The sequence below is a fragment of the Cyrtonyx montezumae genome, unplaced genomic scaffold, assembly GCF_038088225.1.
Source record: "Cyrtonyx montezumae isolate F1298 unplaced genomic scaffold, pur_monq_1.0 scaffold_4, whole genome shotgun sequence".
NCBI classification, from domain to species: Eukaryota; Metazoa; Chordata; class Aves; order Galliformes; family Odontophoridae; genus Cyrtonyx; species Cyrtonyx montezumae.
Genome location: NW_027072045.1, coordinates 29,661,558 through 29,679,056, shown reverse-complemented (window position 1 = coordinate 29,679,056; position 17,499 = coordinate 29,661,558). Strand labels below are relative to the sequence as shown.

Sequence of the window (17,499 nt, the reverse complement as noted above, 5' to 3'; positions counted from 1 at the left end):
TTCAAAAAATGTGGTTGCTTATCCACATAAGGTGAAGGATCATTTGGACTTTATCTGTTAGACTATAACACCAAGTAGCATGAAGATAAGGAAACTGGCCATAACATAAGGGCCAGCTTTATAATCTGCACGAGCTGGAATACATACAGTTTGTTTCACCTGCCTGCATTACAGTTTTACTAAGATTTCAAATGCAACTTTTCCCTCTCTGTACTAAATGCAGAGGTTAAAGTATCTGCAGTTAGTTACTCTTTTTTAAGAAGGTGACTGTTGAAGGCTGTACATGCAGTTCTACAAATGGGAAATAGTTCTTTTGCCAGGATCTCAATGTAATATGTTAGCTTATTTTTGTGGTAGCTAGGTATGTAGCTGTTAGTCTTAAAAGAACTGCTGAAGAATCATCATCCATCTCGTGCACTACCTAATGGATATCTAGGGCTGCAGAAGAGGATTATAGTCCCTGGCTGTGTACTGTTGAAGCTCATCTGAAGCCGAGTGTTGGAGATGAGTGACTTGTTAAGAAAAAATGCACCAAGTAAAGCAGTTAAAAGCTGTCCCAGTCAAAAAGCAGAAGGCAGAGGTTAACACTGTTTTTTCTGGTTCAGAACCTGAATTGCTACAGGACTTTTTGAATAAGTAATAGCAATAGTAATTGTAATTGCATTTTTGGTCCTTCTGCTCCAGCAGATATATTATTACTGTTCTAGTAAATAACCGCTTCTAATGTTGTTTCAAAGTGCAGAAGATTTAAATTCATAATTCTTAAAATTATGAAGAATTAAATGAAAACGTGGAAGATATCAAGGGTCATATTATTTCCAGCTGAACTGATATACTTGGATGTTGTTGTTGTTAGTTTTTAAAGCAGTCATAAGTTTTTCTGTGTCTTTGCTTACAGTTACCAGCTGATAATAGATATAGAAGCTGATAAATCACCATGGTAATTTGGCTTTTAAAAATTACTTTTCTTGCAACTTTTTAAGGCATTTTTTATGTATGATAAAACAGCTTGAAATCTGTCAGCTGTATATTTTTGTGAACAGAACTATGCAAATTTAGATTTGTTAAAGCTGTTCAGTCTTTTCTGTTTTTTTTTTTTTGTGAAAAAAGGATTGTTTGAATCAATGTTCACAATAGAGTATGGAAGAGCAAATGATGCTAACTAACTATGTGGATAGCAGCAATTGTGTGCTCATGATAAAATTGTAGCATATCAAAACAAATGATCTCATCTCTTTTTTTGCCATTCTCCTTTTTTCTTTTGTTTTTCAAATTGGAAATGCCAACTTTAGTTTTGCTTCCTAATTCAGTTTGTAGTAGAATGCCCTACGATTGTTTGGTGATTTAGATTTCTTAACAATACATTGTGAATCCTTTTGGGTATATTTCACTGCGTTGCTTGCTGGCTAGCAACAAATTATCTATGGCACTGAATGTTTTCATTACTAGGGAGGGCATGTTTGAGAATATGTATTTAGATATAAGTGCATGGTTTGATCTACTGTGAAATGTTTTGAACAGAACATAGCTATAAAGATAGGAATTTTCCAGATACCAATGTCCAGATGTCTAGTATTGTTTTTAACACCTGAAGATCAGATGTTGTACTTAATTATATGACTGATAGCTTGGAACTTGAGCATCTGAACTCAGGACAGCTTTACTGATGTCTCTGGCCTGAGGCACGTTATTTTACTTTCCTGAATCTAAGGCTGCACAACAATTGTCATATGACATTAGAATCAGCCTGATGAGTTGCTTTGTCACTGGTGCTGATTTTTTACATGTCTGAACTGTTCTGTCCTCAAGAAGAGTTTTTTCTTAATCTCTTATAATTGAAGGGTGGCTTAAGCTCTGAAACGTCTTCTCCAAAACAATACTTTTAGTATCTGTGTCTTCCTAAATATGTTGTTTTCAATATCTTCTCAATTGTAAAAAAAATCAGTATTTTAACCCTCACTCTCTTTATGATATCCTGTGAGGGATTTGGGAAATCAAAATAAGTTGCTTGATGCATTGGAAAGCCATTTGAATTTCATGCAGTTTTCACACTGTCCTGAAAATAAAAGAGCATTTTATGCTTCAGAATATAGTATTAAGGAGCTGTAGGTATGGTGAATAAGCGATAAAACTGATTTTGAAAGGAGATGGGTGAAGTGGGCATGTTTTTTGCTGATACGATTTCTGCTACTGCTTACGTTTTCAGTTACTCATATCCTTAAAGGCAAATGGCTGTCAGGCATCAAAAATGAAGATGACATGGGCAGGAGAAAATAGGCAATAGAAGGTAATCATCCAAGGTCAAGATTAAAGGTCTGAATGTCACACAACTGGCAAGACATGACTGTGTTTTATGTTTTCTGACAGAGCTGGCTGAGCAGGCTTCTAAGAAAGGAATAGCCTTGGAGTTGGAGCCGGGCAGATCCATGTGGCCTTCAGCTCCATGGGCAGTTGTGGTTGTTGTGATGTGAAAGGCAATGGGAGCGCTGTGATCTGGGTCATTTCCAGTTTTAATCAAACTTGTTTGCTCCCCTACAGCAAGTAGGAATCCTGCCAAGGGCCGTTTAGTTTGGTGTGCTGAGGCATGGATGAACAACTGCTTGTCATGCTGCGCTCATGTCCAGTGCTCTGGGCCTCCCTTAGGATGGACCTCTGCTGCCCAGGAGCTGGATTGGCTGTGACCACAGCACAGGAAGGAGTTGGGAGAAGTTTAATTAACAGTGGAAGTTCACAGCAGAGGAGTGTGGAGAGTTGTTTAATGTTATTTGTAAGCTGAGGTGTAGCAGAGGAAACTTGTGTGGGGAAAGCACTCTTCCTAGGCTCAGTCCTGCAGTGCTGTGTCCTAGTTAGGAAATCTGCTGACTCTAAATTAATTACTACTACCTCACATCTTAAATACAGCCCTTCATAGATGGGTGACGTGCTGTGGGCTGTGTAGCTAAGGCCAGCATGCTCTCTGTCTCGTGTGATGAAGCACTTAATGTCCCGTGAATTACACTCTGGTTCTTCACACACTAAGGCATGTTTGGTAGGTCAGCCTCTTGTGCTTGAAGTGTGTATTTGGAGGAGTGATTATTCTTCTTTCTGCACAGTTACTTAGTTAGTGTAGCATATTTTGGAAAATAAAATAGCCTTCAGACTTGCCAAGAACTCTTAGCTGGATCATATTTTTAACTTAAGTATTTGAGAGAAAAATATACGTTCTGGAAGTAAAATGTATTCAAAATGCAGATGATAAATTTTGAAAACCTGAGTCCCCTGTATCTTATTTTGCCACTGTAGGTCCCTTTTTGTACAGTGCTTTTTAGAGTCATGAGTGGAGCTGGTGTTTTGTCAGTGTATCTTTCTGGAGGAGATATTCAGGTATGTCATATAATGAAATCTGAATGCACCGTTTTTATTTCCTCAGGGTTCTTGCAATAACTTATCATTTATTGCTGGAAGTAATCTTATTTGATCCTTTGTGCTGCCTTCTAAGACGGTACAAGTATAATCTCATTTCTAAGGCTCTACTTTGTGATAGTTGGCTTTTCCTTTTTAGTCTCTCCTTAAAATACAGACAATGCCCAATGTTATGTGATATTTTACTGTTTAGCAACTAGGAAGGATGGAGTAAAGTTCTGTTATAGTTTGGAACTCATAGTTTAATTCCATCAATCTAGTAAACCCATCAGTCTAGACTTGGCACCATTGATGAGGAACTGCCTTGAATAGACAGCTGGTGTCTTCCAAGGGTACTCAACTTTTTTTCCTGGACCATTTTCTTTTCTTTTTTTTTTTTAAACAAGAAAAAGGTATGCCACTGTGTAGACTGTGTTTTGAGAAATGGTGAAAAAACAGGTTCATATTTCTGCTTCTTCAGAGGTGACTTGGACAGCTAAGCAACTAATTCTTAGTTCTCCTCCTCAATTTGAGTTTTTTTTAAGTGGCCTTCCTGCCATCAGACTAATAAGGACAATAATAAAATGATGGAAGTTGACTTGCTTTTGTTTTTTTATTTCATTTTAAGTAAAGGGAGATGGATTTCTTAAGTATAGATGGCAGCACTTGTAATTCTCTCTGTTCTGCCAAAGCTGCTTAATACAGCATGGAACTGATCTGAAGTTTGAATTTGGGTGAGCAAAAAAAAAAAAAAGCCCTAAAGCAAATGTGCTACGCAAAGGGAGAGCATGCTTATGCTTCTCCTCTGTACAATTCTGGATCTGCAAATGTCAGGTCATCAATTTGTGAATTAAAATATGTTTAGTCAAGTGTAACTTATGACATATCTGTTAAATTCTGGAAATCAGTTAAGCATCACTTGAAAGCATACATGTGAAAAAAGAATGTTGCCATAGATTAAAACTAAGCAGAAAATAGGATAGTATTTTGGAGAACTTGTTGACCAAAGTACTGTGGAAATTTAGCTTTTGTTTTATTAATGAGTACAATCTGTATGACAGCTATAAGACGTCACCTTCCTATTTCTTTTAATTCAGCCTCTGTGCGTATGTTTGTAAGTCTTCATTAATTCTGTGGTTGCTATATAGTTAGTATAGTTGTCTTTTAATGTCAACTGCTTTCACAAGAATTAATGCATTACTTGAATTCACTCTGTAGCTGTGCCTTATGTACAGATTTATGGTAGTAATTACTTCAAAGTACTGTTACGAATCTGTCTTAATCTAATGTGATCCATTTTTAAAATTGAAATTGATGTATGTTGAGCATCAGAAATATGTCTTAAGCGTCTGTTAAATTTTTGATACTGATTCTTAAAAACTGTATGTTGAGAAGATGCCTGATGTATCAGGTAGAAAAGCCTGCTCATATTTCTATTTTGCTTTGGACTTCTGTACTGCACATCTAGTAGGGCGTTTTTAGAGATTTCCAACTCTACCAGCTAACCCTCCCTTCCCTTCAAATGTTGTTAGCTGTGAAACTGTAGCAAATAGATGAATTAGTAAAGATTGAGTAGAAAGACTGAAAGAACTAGAAGCAAGATCCAAATCATACAAGCTTGATCTGCTCTAATTAAATAAGTATCCTGGGTATCTATTTGGATACCTAAAGGCACCCTGATCTTTCATAAAATAGTAAATTAATTATTTGTAAATTAGGATTTACGAAGCTTCAGTTTTTTTCCATCATTTTTTTTTATGATTGTTGCGATTGGGTCTTTTTCAGTGATTCTGTAAAAGGAAGAAAAAACTCATTCAGTGTTTCTTTGATGAAAACATTTCATTTTTTCAGTTTAAAAAAGAACCTGCAGCAGTTTAAGATCGGATGAACTTCTTTTCTGTGTGAGATTTGTATGAAATCTTTTAGAAGTGGGTGATTTTACATTGCCCAGTGTCACATCTTGGCATGCAGATTTCATTGAGCTGGAGTCACACAGATTATGCAATCTTGGTAAACACTGTCTGTCAAAAAGATATCAATATATTAAACAAATTAGAATCTGCTTTTGTTCAATTTTCTGTTTATTTCTAATCCTTCCACTTCAGTCTTGCTGGAGATCACGCACTCATTGATTTTTATTTATTTTTAATTTACTTTGGTGTTACTGCTTGTGTTGTCAGCTGGTTTCTCTTACTTCATTGCATCTTTCTTTCATTGTAATAGATGTTATGCTTTTTTCTAAGGTAATGCAGGAGATCAGCAAAGTTTAGTATTTCTTTAATCCATTTGACAAGTATATCCATGTGTTTAATCTCTTGCTTCTTAGCTTTCGTTTTTTTTTTAATTTTAAAGATTGGAACAAACACATAGCAAAACATAGAAAGTAAGATCATAGGAGAAAGGCAGCTCCTGAAAGCATTGAATTTATCTTTGAGCTCATGTTCTGGTTGCTGCTGAAAATGAATCAGATTTCAAATCATTCGCCCACATAATTTCTCCCTTTCTTTGCTGTGGGATGCTGATGTTGTTTATTGAGGAATGGTGGGGCTGATAGTTCATAAGGTTTTTAATCAGGACCTGTTTTTCTAGTTCTTCTGGAGCATTTCTAAACAAACTAAAAAAAAAAAAAAGCACCCCATCTATTTGAATGTATGGAAAAACTTGCTGTCAATACTGTTGGTGACAGCAGATAGCTCTTCTAAAAACGTCAGATACTGAAAGTTGAAATGAATGCAAGCAAAATTGGTTTACTTGTTAAACTGTTTCAAAGTCTGAGAATTTTGAGGGAATACAAATCAGTAAGATAAATGAAGCAGGAGATGGTATATCTGAGAAGAAAAGAAACCAAAGTAGATTCTGACGATTGTTGCAGACATCATTCAGTCTTCATACTTGAAGAAACGTGATGTTTTCGGTGCATCAAAATTAACCATTGTGGTTTTTCTGCATTCTTTTTTTTACCATTTAAGCTGGAACATTTTCCTACTTAGTGTGTAGTGTTGCATACATTCACAAGTCATCCATTTCATACTAGTTTTTTATACTTAAATAACATTTGTGCATTTGAATAACAGTGGGTTTGGCTTTTACAGAGTCAAGAAAATAAATAGTTAGCTTGATTTTTGTAAGGGGAAAGAAAATAATGCTGTCTGTCTTTTTCTAATTTTAGGATCTACTTACAGTGTGCTGTCCATAATGCCTTCTGATTCTGAAAGCAGCAGTTCTCTGAGTAGCATTGGTGAGTAAAGGATTAATTTAAGAATTAGATGGACAAATATTTTGGATGTTGGGATAATGTGATTTTAAAATCGTCTTTGTGAAGGGCAGAAGGATATTTAGGGAGAAAAAGAAACTAGATGAAAAAAGAATGTGGATAGCAGCCCTCTAAGAACAACAAGATTTCAGAATAGCCATGATCACTCTCAGTTTACCTATTCTTATAGAAATACTTTTACTGTGAAATCCATGTAGAAGTAATTTGCTGTGGATAGGGAATTTAGGCTTTCACATATTTAGAGTTCCAATTTTATGTCAGTCAGTCATCTGTGGAGTTCCTTGACAGCATCAGGTGATTCAGTTGCCTGTTTAAGGATGTGTGTAGACATCCTTCTGCAGTCATAGAGATAGATGAGCGTCTAACTCCAACATGAACAAACAAGGTTTTAAGGTTGACTGACTCTATGGGAAGCTGGGACATGTTAGTCTTCTCTAGTTCACAATTGTATGTTATTACTTGAAAGGACGGGTATGATTTGTTTTGTTAAGAAGAATTGGGATCTGAAGATAGGAAGGAGGGATATTAGGATAACCAAAGAAGGAAGTTCTTCTAATGTGAAATACAGTAAGTTGATGGAATAATTAGGTGAAGTGGTGCTTGAGATTTGAAAAAGTGCAGGTTGTTCTTTCTGGTTCCATATTCCCAATTTTAAGAAAGGACACTTAAAGTTGTTTTGTTTTTTCAGTTTTTATAACTTTGTGAGTGCACATACTTAATTCTTTGTAACTGATATTTTATATTTTTGGATGTGAAGGTTAATAACTGGTTTTTAACAGGATTAGAAACTGGTGTTTGTTTGAAGAGAACTCTTAACAGTTACCACTTAGAAGCCATATATATATGTAGCATATATTTTCTATTTATCTTTTTTTTTTTAGTGGAATGGTCTCTTATACAATTGTGGGATTCCTGTTTCTGAACACGTATTCAGAACTTGGCATTTTGCTTCTAAGGCATTCTTTAATACCACATATCAGTCAGAGCTGAACTTCCTAAACTGTTTTGTAAACCTAATGATTTAAAATATTAAAATTTATACTAACTACTGTTCTGTATGTTTTCCTTTAAGAGTTATCCTTGGAAGTATTTATACTGTGTGTGCCATGATTCAAGTATAACATAAAAATAAAATCACCATTATTAAATAAAAAGTGCTCCTAGCATTCACCATAGTTCTGGGTGGTGTTTTTTTTTTGTTATTTTTTCCAGATGGTTAAAGTGAATTGAATGTTTAATATTAACGGCATTAACAGTCAGTGGAGTTCCTTGTTTGAAACTGATATTTGCTTTATAGTCTGGTTACAGACTTATTATTCGTGAATATCATTTTTTTTCTTCTAATCATTTTCTTTTCTCGCACATCTTCTTCTACAAGGTAAAATATTTTTAATGTGATCTAATATCAGTAGCAAATTCTCTCTACTTAATAACCAGCTTGTTCTAACAGCCATATTTGCAAGTTGCTTCAAAGCCACCATGAGATTATTGCAATTCTGATAGGTTTAAGTGACAAGCCATCATCGTGGAAGGTGTTTGCATGCCAACTCTCTGAAGGCTTCTTATGACTTATTTGAATGCAGTCCCAACAAAAACTGAGATTCTCCAGTGATTCATGGATTTAAAAGCATCTTCTACCACCACCTAGCCCACTGAAATATGTTAAGTGTTGCGTAGGGCAGTGGAAATAAGGTTTTTCCTGTGAAATGAATATGTCAGTGGAAAAAGGTGAATAGCTTATAGTTTGATGTCAGTGTAAGCTTTGGAATATATTGATTGGCATTGATAGTTATGCACATGCATCTAAAGGAATATTTTATTTTCTCTGGTCACATGTATTTTCTTTATAGGGCAGAGGACTATGTTTTATTTTTCCTGTGTTCAGAGCTCTTACTGTTAATATTAAACACATTTTTATTTCTGATGTGCTTTGCTTCTGTTTGTCAAACAATGTGGAAATACATCTGACCTTTCAGAGAAAATCAGAAGGGATATTAATTAAGCACAGTTAAAGGAGCTGATAATACATCCTAGTGTCTTCCAACTAGGAGAGATGATGGAAACTTCCATTTGTTGTCTTTATGCTCCATAGTTTATAAAGTAACTAGAGAAGAGGATGTCCTTGTATTTCAACTTTTCTTTCCAATCTTAATCATCCTAGCCATTGTTTGGTGTAGTTTATGCTGCTAGCATTCATAATTGAATTATCTTTCTGAAATAGTTCCAGGTGAGCCAGAATGTACAATTGAGATGATTCTATCAACTGTGTTTCAGCAATTCATGCTAGACAATATTCCAGGTATTTATATTCAATGTGGTCCTGATAAAGAAGGGAACGTGTTCAAGGAGGTAAAACCTCTGGCTCAGGTAACTTAGCTTCCTGAGCTGACAGTTGCTAGGTAGTGGTTGACAATTTTGAGGCAATTTTTTTTTTAATAATTATTATTTAATTATTTAATTTAGAAATAATTCTTCGAGATGGGTAGGATTTTGGTAGTAAAGTTTGTTCTGTAAAATTGTGTATCTTCTTTGTCATTTATTGTTGGAGGTGGTGTAAGTGTTCTCCGCAGACCGTCTGACAAGACTCTACCTTTTGTGCATCTTCAGTGAAGTAAATTGCTTGGAATCTTATCCGCAGGAAGTATTAATATTATTAATTAATTATAGTAACATGACATAATTGAAGTGATGCATTTATGTGTGTGTACTTGATCAACAGATTTTGTGTAAGACTGGCAAACCTGATATTGAAGTACAAAATTAGGTTTTGTACATCAATTAGATAGTTTTGTCATCTATTGTGGTGCTGAAGACCTTTCTCCGTAATTTTATGAATGCTGGAGTAAATTGTTACTGATTTTTTTTAATGGGACTTGAAAAAAGTCATAAATAGGTAAATACATTGTTTACCTACAGTTGCTATGTGTTAACTTAATTCTGTCCGTCCCAGTTGCTTCCTCATTGAAATATTTTTTTCTTGTGTAATAGACTTTTTTTTTCTTGAAGATGTTTTTAGCTATTTATCTGTTATTTAATTGTTTCATTTGGTCAAGAGAAAGACTAGATATGTCCTGAGAGTTTTGGTAATGCTGGCAACAGATGAATATAGGAACACACCATTCAGTGTGTGGTGTAATGCTATACTGCAGATTCCTCACAGTTGTTTTCTCTTGCTCCAGCTTGTGTGTTGGACTCTATTTCTGTTAATCCTGTTGTGTGCTCTGTCTGTGGGCTCTCAGCAGCCAGGCAGGAACTTGGATGCTCTATGGTAGGACAAGCCTATGGTAGCAGCAGATCTTACAGAAAGATGAGGAAATGGCCTCATCTGTCTTTTTATACCTGAATGCAGAACTAATTGTGGAAGAGGAAAAATGTCTGTTTTGAAGATAAAGGCCCTTAATTAGAGAAAAACTAAGTGGTAGTTACTTCAAGGTGAGAAAGATGAAATTGTAAAGATACAGCTGTAAATACGCAGAGTGACATTTTAATTGTACAAAATCATTGTCTTGATCAGTGAGCTTTTATATTACCATAATAGCCTCAGTTGTTGCGAACATTAAATGTGTATGTGCCCTATAGTAAGTCAGGGGAATTTTGACACTTGTAAAATAAATCTTGCAGAAGGACTTTGTCTGATTCCCCAGTGACTTTTTTTTAACAAATGGTTGACTTTTTTCCTTTTCTTTTCTACAGTCAGCCAGATGGCAATAGTTAGTCCCTTTGCACTCTGCACTCATTTTCCTACAGTAAGCTAACGTACAGAGTGACGTGTATAACACTGATCATACTGGGGTTTTTGTGTTTAGGGTGGATGGGGAAATAGGATTTTCCTGGCAAGGATGCCATACAGTAGCAATATGATTATATGATTAGGTATTTAGGTAGGATTCTTCAAACTGAGCCAGGATTCCTTTCATTGACCACAGGAATTGTGTGAATGTTTCATGTACTTTTCACTGACCAGAAATAGGTAAGCACAGAGTTAGGATTTGGCATCAGCTCATGAAATGGCTTTCCCTTTCATGTTTTTAGTACATTATTCATAATGAATTTTTTTCTTCCAAGTCTTTGGTAGTTGTCATAGTTCTGATAGAAGAGAGCAAGGAGTGCTGTAACAAGTATAATGTTTCTGGTGTGATTCACAGAAGAGTTTAGGACCACTTTCTTTTCTTTCTTCTGTATTAATCAAGTTCATGCTGTGTATATGAAACAGTGTGGATAGGGAGAGTACTGAAGGGAAAAAAAATCATTGTTGATTCACCAAAGAGATATAAACTGCTGCAATCCCTGCATCCCCTGTTGTGCTTTAGCCCCACCTTTTTCCCTCCTAAGGATCAATAATTCTCATTAACTTGTTGTACACTCTCTGTATTTTGTTTTTCATTTCTCTTTGTTAGTCACAAAGACATTTGTGTGTAAACAGAAGCTTCCTTCATCTGCCCACTCTTTGTGCCTAGCATGCTCCTTCAATGGAGCTACAATCCTGCATCTCTGACATCAGAATAATTATTTATGGAGTGCTTGGTGTGCCAAGCACAAGCCAAGTGTCACTGTCACTTAAGAATGAGATGGAGCCCAGCAACAGCACTGTACGTGATGGGTACTGGCTGATCTCCCAGTTGACCAGTAATGGTAATGGAGGAAAAGACAGCACAGAATAAAGATTTTTTTTTTTTAAATTGTGTCAGTCTGTATAGTGCCTTCCATCACTTAACGTTTATAATTTTTGAAGCTAAATATTCACCAGGCACTGAGGTCAACTTGTCTTACATGGTTCTGGGTACTCAGTGAAGTGCCTAATGTGCTGGAGCAGGGACATGGCCCAGATGCCCTCCCCAGGAGGAGGGGGAACATACTGCTCAGGGACAGAGAAGAAGAGCTAGGAGACACTTTATGAAAAAGCAGGGGAATTTCTTCAGATTTGTCCCAAAGGAATTCATGAGGGTTCATCCAAAAAAGTAACCTTGCATGTAGCCCACCTGAAGTGCCTCAACGCCACTGAACACAAGCATGAGAAAGCCATGGTGCATTCAGAAAACAATGACTTAATTGCTGTCACAGAAACATGGTGGGACAGATCACACAACTGGAATACTATGATTGAGGGCTACAAGGTTTTTAGAAGAGATAGGCAGGGCAGCAAGGGAGAGGAAGTTGCCCTCTGTGCTAAGAAGTGGATAGGTTGCAAAGAACTGCCTTTAAAAAACAAATACAATCAGATTGAGAGTTTGTGGATTGAAATTAGGGACCAGACAATATATGGTGGAGTACATCTTCTTCAAAGGAAGACAGAGTGGGTTGGATTTGGTCAGTCAGTCTGGAGAAGACTCCAGGGTCACCTCTTTGTGGTTTCCCAGTACTCAAAGACAGCTTACAAAAAGGAGAGATGGACTTTTTATGTGATAGTGATAGAACGAGGGAGTATGGTTTTAAACTAAAAGAGGGGAGATCTAAGTTAGGTGTATGGGGGGGAATTTTTTCCACAGAGTGAAGCTTTGTAGCAGATTGCCTAGTGAAGCTGTGGATGCTCTATCCCTTGAGGTGTTCAGTGCCAGGTTGGATGGGGCCCTGAGCAGCCTGAGCTGGTGAGCGGCAACCCTGCTCACAGCTGGAGTTGGAACTTGGTGATCTTTAAAGGCTGCTTCCTACCCAGGCTGTTTTATGATTGACAGCATCTGAGGCTGGAGGACAATCATTCTGTCGCTTTTCTTTCTCTAAGTTCACAAATTAGAGGCTTCTTGACAGCAGAAAGTATGCTATTGCTGAACTGGCACAAGGACAGTAATTATCTTTTTTTGTTGTTGCCTGGGAGCGGATGACTTTAAAGAACTAGGCAAAATAGTGGAAGGATTAAGGAGATATGTCTTGGATTTTGTTTTTTTTTTCTAAATGTAGTATAGCTTTAAGTTTTGAATGGCAGATTATAATTGTTCAGATTGGAAAAGACCTTCAAGACCATCAAGTTCAACCATTTGATTTCAGTCTCTATCTTTCTTGCTGTGCAGTGTACTTTCTAGACAGTATCAGGTAGTGGGCTGTATAGCATTGCCCAGCATCTCTGTAAATTTAATATTATAGAGAGAAAAAATGCTAATTACGTCCAGCTACTTCAAGAGAAATTGTGGAGTACTTCATATGAATATTAAATTGCTGTTAACTTACAGAAGTGCTGTAAGTACAATGAATCTTATTTTGTCTGCCTTCATGTATCATCTTGAACTGAATAAAGAGCCAAGACCAAAGTTGTTATATTTTTGAAGTATGCTTTTAAAGTATTCTAAGTATAAAAAAATAAGCATAAAAAGTACTTATTATTGCATACATCAGAAGATACTGTTTGGAATGTGAAACGTAAGATAGAAGGCTTGCGTTCTGATCATTCTCTGCAATGATAGAACATCAGCTGAATACCACTCTAGTTATGCTTCAGTACTCAATTATCAAATTTGTTTACAGTGGCGTGTACTAACACAGTATCTTTGTTAATTTCTGTGCCTGTCTGGATTTACTTCATCTTTCATTTTCATCATGAATTTTCTTCATTTATCTTTTATTTATTTTCTATCTTATTATTTACTTTACTTCCTATCTTTTTTTTCATATTTTTAAGTTTCTCTTCCCTTTTCTTCTAAAGCCAGTCTTCTTTATCTCTTTTTAGAATAGACAGGTAAGTCACTGTTCTGCCCTGTTCTTTGAAAAAGTCCCTATGAATTGGCTTAAAGGCTGTGTTTCAAGACTTCAGGTATCCAGTACTTTTACAACCACCAGTAAAACACTGTTGACCTAAGTAGTGTGATGACATGACAGGATTATTGTTTCCCAATCTGAACTTTTTTTTTAACCTATCTTAGTACTGTTACAAAGAATCAAAGTTTTAATTCAGTTTGGTTAAAAATAAAAAATAAAAAATGGTGATTCTTCCTTTCCCTTGCTGCACAGCATTTTATTTATTTTTATTTTTTAAGAAACGTTTAATATAAACCAGCAGTTACACTGAGGGATCAGGCAATGGCTGTGGAGGTAGTTTGCATTGTGCTATTTTATTGATGCCTTTTTAACAGAATGCTGTTGTGTAGTCTTCTGTTTATCAAAACTATACTGGAATACTAATGGGATGTTATTGAGGATGGAGAAGGTCCTCCATTTTCCCATATATATAATTTCCTTCTTTCTATAGCTAGGTTTCTGAACTATTGTGTTTACAGTCATCTATCTCTTTAATCCTCACCACATACTCCTGAGCCTATCTCCCAATTTATACTGTACTGTTATTCCAGGTGTTTGGCTGTTCAGTATCACCCTTCTAGCTGTGTTTTAGTTGTTTTTTTTTCCCCTTTTTCTTGACTGTTCACATCACTATTTTTTTCTGGGTCCGTTTCCCTTCTAGTCTCTAACAAATACCGTCATTGGCACTGTGATTTTATGACTTTTTCTTGCAGCCACTGGATGCTGTCTATCTGTTCCCACTGATCTATTCCAATTTTTATTTTAACCAGTAGTGTTTCCTTGCTTAACTCTTTGTTAGTTTATCGTCCTCTCAAGCTATTTACATGTAGTTTTTCAGTAAATGCAATTCAAATACTTAATCTTGAACCTATTAATTCTTACTAGAAAGCAAACTTTACGTATATTCCATCTGAAAATAAGTCCCAACTCTTCTAATGCTTTCAAGTTTCATGCTGGTCATTCTGACAACTGTCCTTCTAAATTGCTGTGATTTTCATTTATTGCTTCACACTTGATACAGCTGTGTGTAACAATTGTTTTCACTATTCATAGGAAGTGTTAGCTGGCAGGTGTGGTTTATGATACTCTTTTCAAAGATAAACACTCTTTCATTGTTGGAAAAAGAGTTTCTCCCCTTGCCTGCTCCTCCTTGACAGTCAGCCTCTAGGAATCTCTTGCTTTTGATCTTTTTTTTCCTACTTTTTTTTTAACCAATGCAAACAAAGTTTACAACTGATAAATATAACCACTGCTACTTGTTCCTTTATCTGTATATGCTAACATTGCACCTGCTGAAGGGCCACAAATGAGGAAAACTTAACAGGAATGTTATCAATACCTTACACTGGAATCCTTCTGTGTGTCCCAGTGACTGACTTCGATGATCAACCTCTATTCAAAAGTCATTTTCCTGTAAAATTTATAATCAACAGTTGTTAAACCTCTTTTTATAGATCTAAAACCTATGTAATTTTCTTGTCCTTTGATCTGAGTAGTACATGTTTGTTTCCTGGAAACAAACGTTATGAAATACCCACACTCCTTCACAATCTTAGAATGACTTCGTGCTCCTTTTTCCACTCGGTTTGGTTTATGAATCACAAAGGTAATCCTTAATCTCGTTGCCTAATTGTCGGTGTGTTTGTTACTAACCACCACCTTTTAAGTAGCAAGCACTTTGATTTGCTTTATTGTATTTTCACTGACTTTTATAGCATCCATTTCCTGACAGCTATGGGTTTAAGTGTAGTCATGTAGTATTTTGTCACTTCAGAGCCACCCAAGAATTACGCAGTGGATGTGATGCCCTGATTTAAAAACCAAACCAAAAACCAAACAAAAAACAACAAAAAACAAAACAGTAGCAATGAAGAAGAAGTTAATTTTGCCAATAAATAGTCTTGGGGGAGAGGGAGTTGTGAGGTTGCTTTTTATTTTCTCTTTTGTTTTTTACATTGCCTCCAGAAAACAGTTTGAATTAGTTCTTGATCTCTTAATGATTCTGCATAAATTGGGCTTGAAAATTTCTGATCTGACTGCAGCTATTTGCATCCCTCAGTATCAATGTTTGGCAGCAGACTGGTGGGATTCCTGAAGATACAGTCCATAATAACCTGAATAGGAATGCAGCATGTGTGAATCCACACCTCCTGCCCTGCAGACAGCATGTCTGGAACATGGTGTCTTTTCCTACTCCTTGCATCACTTTATCAGTCTGTGCATTCAGGAAATCATTTTGGTGCCAGCACTTTTCTTTTTGGTCTATAAAACAGTATGATGAGATGATGCTCACTGCTGCAGCTTCTCCCACAGGAGGCTCTGAGCATCAGTAGAGCTTCAGCCTCAGGATGGTATGCAGCATCTGCCCAGCACCTGTCCCACTGTTTGGGTGGGGTATCTGAGCCCAGGTTATGCTTCTACTGTGGAGTTATAAACCTGACAAACATCAGGTTTGATCCTTCCCACCAGGGAGCTGCTGGCTACTGAAATGCAGAAGCTTCAAATGTGTTTCCTTGGCTGTGGTACAGATTTTAATCTCTATAGTATTTTAGGGAAGAAAAGTTCTGCAAGGACTTTTCAAGCTGACATAGCTGGTACTTTTTTCCTTTCCTTGCAGTTTTTGAGTACTGGGTTGTAGATTTTCATTCATGTTGATCTTTCCAGAGGGACTGTTCAGCTCTTCCTAAAGTATTAATTTTATCTAAGTTGAAAGTTTGTTTTGTGTGCTGGCAGGTTTGTTTAGGGTGTATTATATTCTGCAGTAAAACAAATAGTGAAGTGCTGCATATTGTTTTTCTTGTGTGTTACGTGATCCTCACTGCTTTCATAACCTATTAGGTTTTCTGTCTGTCAGATGAAGCTCTTCCACTGTTCAGTATTGTACCTTTCAGTTTCCCTTTCTCCGTGTACTGCTGCTGTTTTTACTACTGTTCTATCTCACCTACAAGGCGGTTCTGTTCCACCATCTCTGTTATTTCAAGACTTCTTCAAAGGGTACATCTGAAGAAATGCATCAAATGATAGGTTCCGTTATGTAATCCTATTCTAGACCTCATAAATTATCAAAGGAAAGTGAATATTTTAGCACAGCTTTTCCTACAAACTGGAGTTAAGTGTTCCTGAGCTTAGGGAGAAACCCTATTGGTTATACTCCTCAACACATCTTTCATCTTATTTTGCAAGTCTTTTTTTTAGCGTACTCTCTCATGACTTAAAGAAATAGTACTCTCAGGTCTTAAAGAAATATTACTCAGGACATCCATGTTGATTTCTTTTTAAATGGAAGCAGTGAGAAGGATCAGCTGTATGCTGACTAGTTAGATTGTTTGCAAGCAAGAATTGACATACATCTATAAAATGACTTGAAAAAATTGGAATAAAATTACCAGCATTCTATTAACTGATGACAGCATTCTATTAATTGATGCCTTTTGAGTTGATTAATACTCATGCAAGTGTATTTCTCATAAAGAAAAACAATGAGCTTGTTATAACTTAAGGTATTTTCATATTATTTATTAAAGGTAGTTGCTTATCCGTTGCTCATTTTCCCACCTCAGCATTGTGTTGATTCAGTGCTGTGGTTCATCTTGATTGGCTTAACAAGTATCTCAGCCTCATTTCTTTTTAAATGTTATTTGTATTTCACAGTGTTCTGCCCTACCCTCAAGTAATGGAAACAACATGCAGATGAAGTGAACTGTGCAGTAGTATCTATGTAGCTGTATTGTTTCTTCAATCATTGGTTATTAGAGAAACCATCAAAAATTGTATTTGTTAATCACTGTGTCAGTGGATCCTTGTGACTTGCATGCAGTCAGGTGTTTGAATTGTGGAAGATGTAATTGCTTCAGCTTCTGTTGTAACTGCTTTTCTATTACAGAATTTATGTATGAGATTTGGCAAAATCTTGGTTTTGATTCAGTTAACATGCATTCAGTACTTCATGCATATACTGCCTGAAATTTTGCCCACAGCCCCCTCTGCTGCGGGGCAGTAGTAGGAGTCAGTGGAGTGCTGCCTACTTGAAGGCTGGCATCTTGTGGTGGGTATTGCTGGATCCTCAGCACCAAGGGGAGCTGATATGGAAAAAGAGTTCTGGGGCTTACTAAGCAGAT

At 36.4% G+C, this 17,499-nt stretch overlaps 1 protein-coding gene across 2 annotated transcripts in view; it reads left to right on the top strand.

The window, feature by feature from the left end:
• Positions 1–17,499, top strand: part of DLG5 (discs large MAGUK scaffold protein 5) — a 95,214-nt gene that overhangs the window by 28,769 nt on the left and 48,946 nt on the right. For both annotated transcript variants that reach the window (XM_065746478.1, XM_065746477.1), the window contains exon 2: positions 6,551–6,619. In XM_065746478.1, coding sequence (XP_065602550.1) covers positions 6,551–6,619 — 69 coding nt within the window. The remainder of the gene's footprint in view (positions 1–6,550; positions 6,620–17,499) is intronic.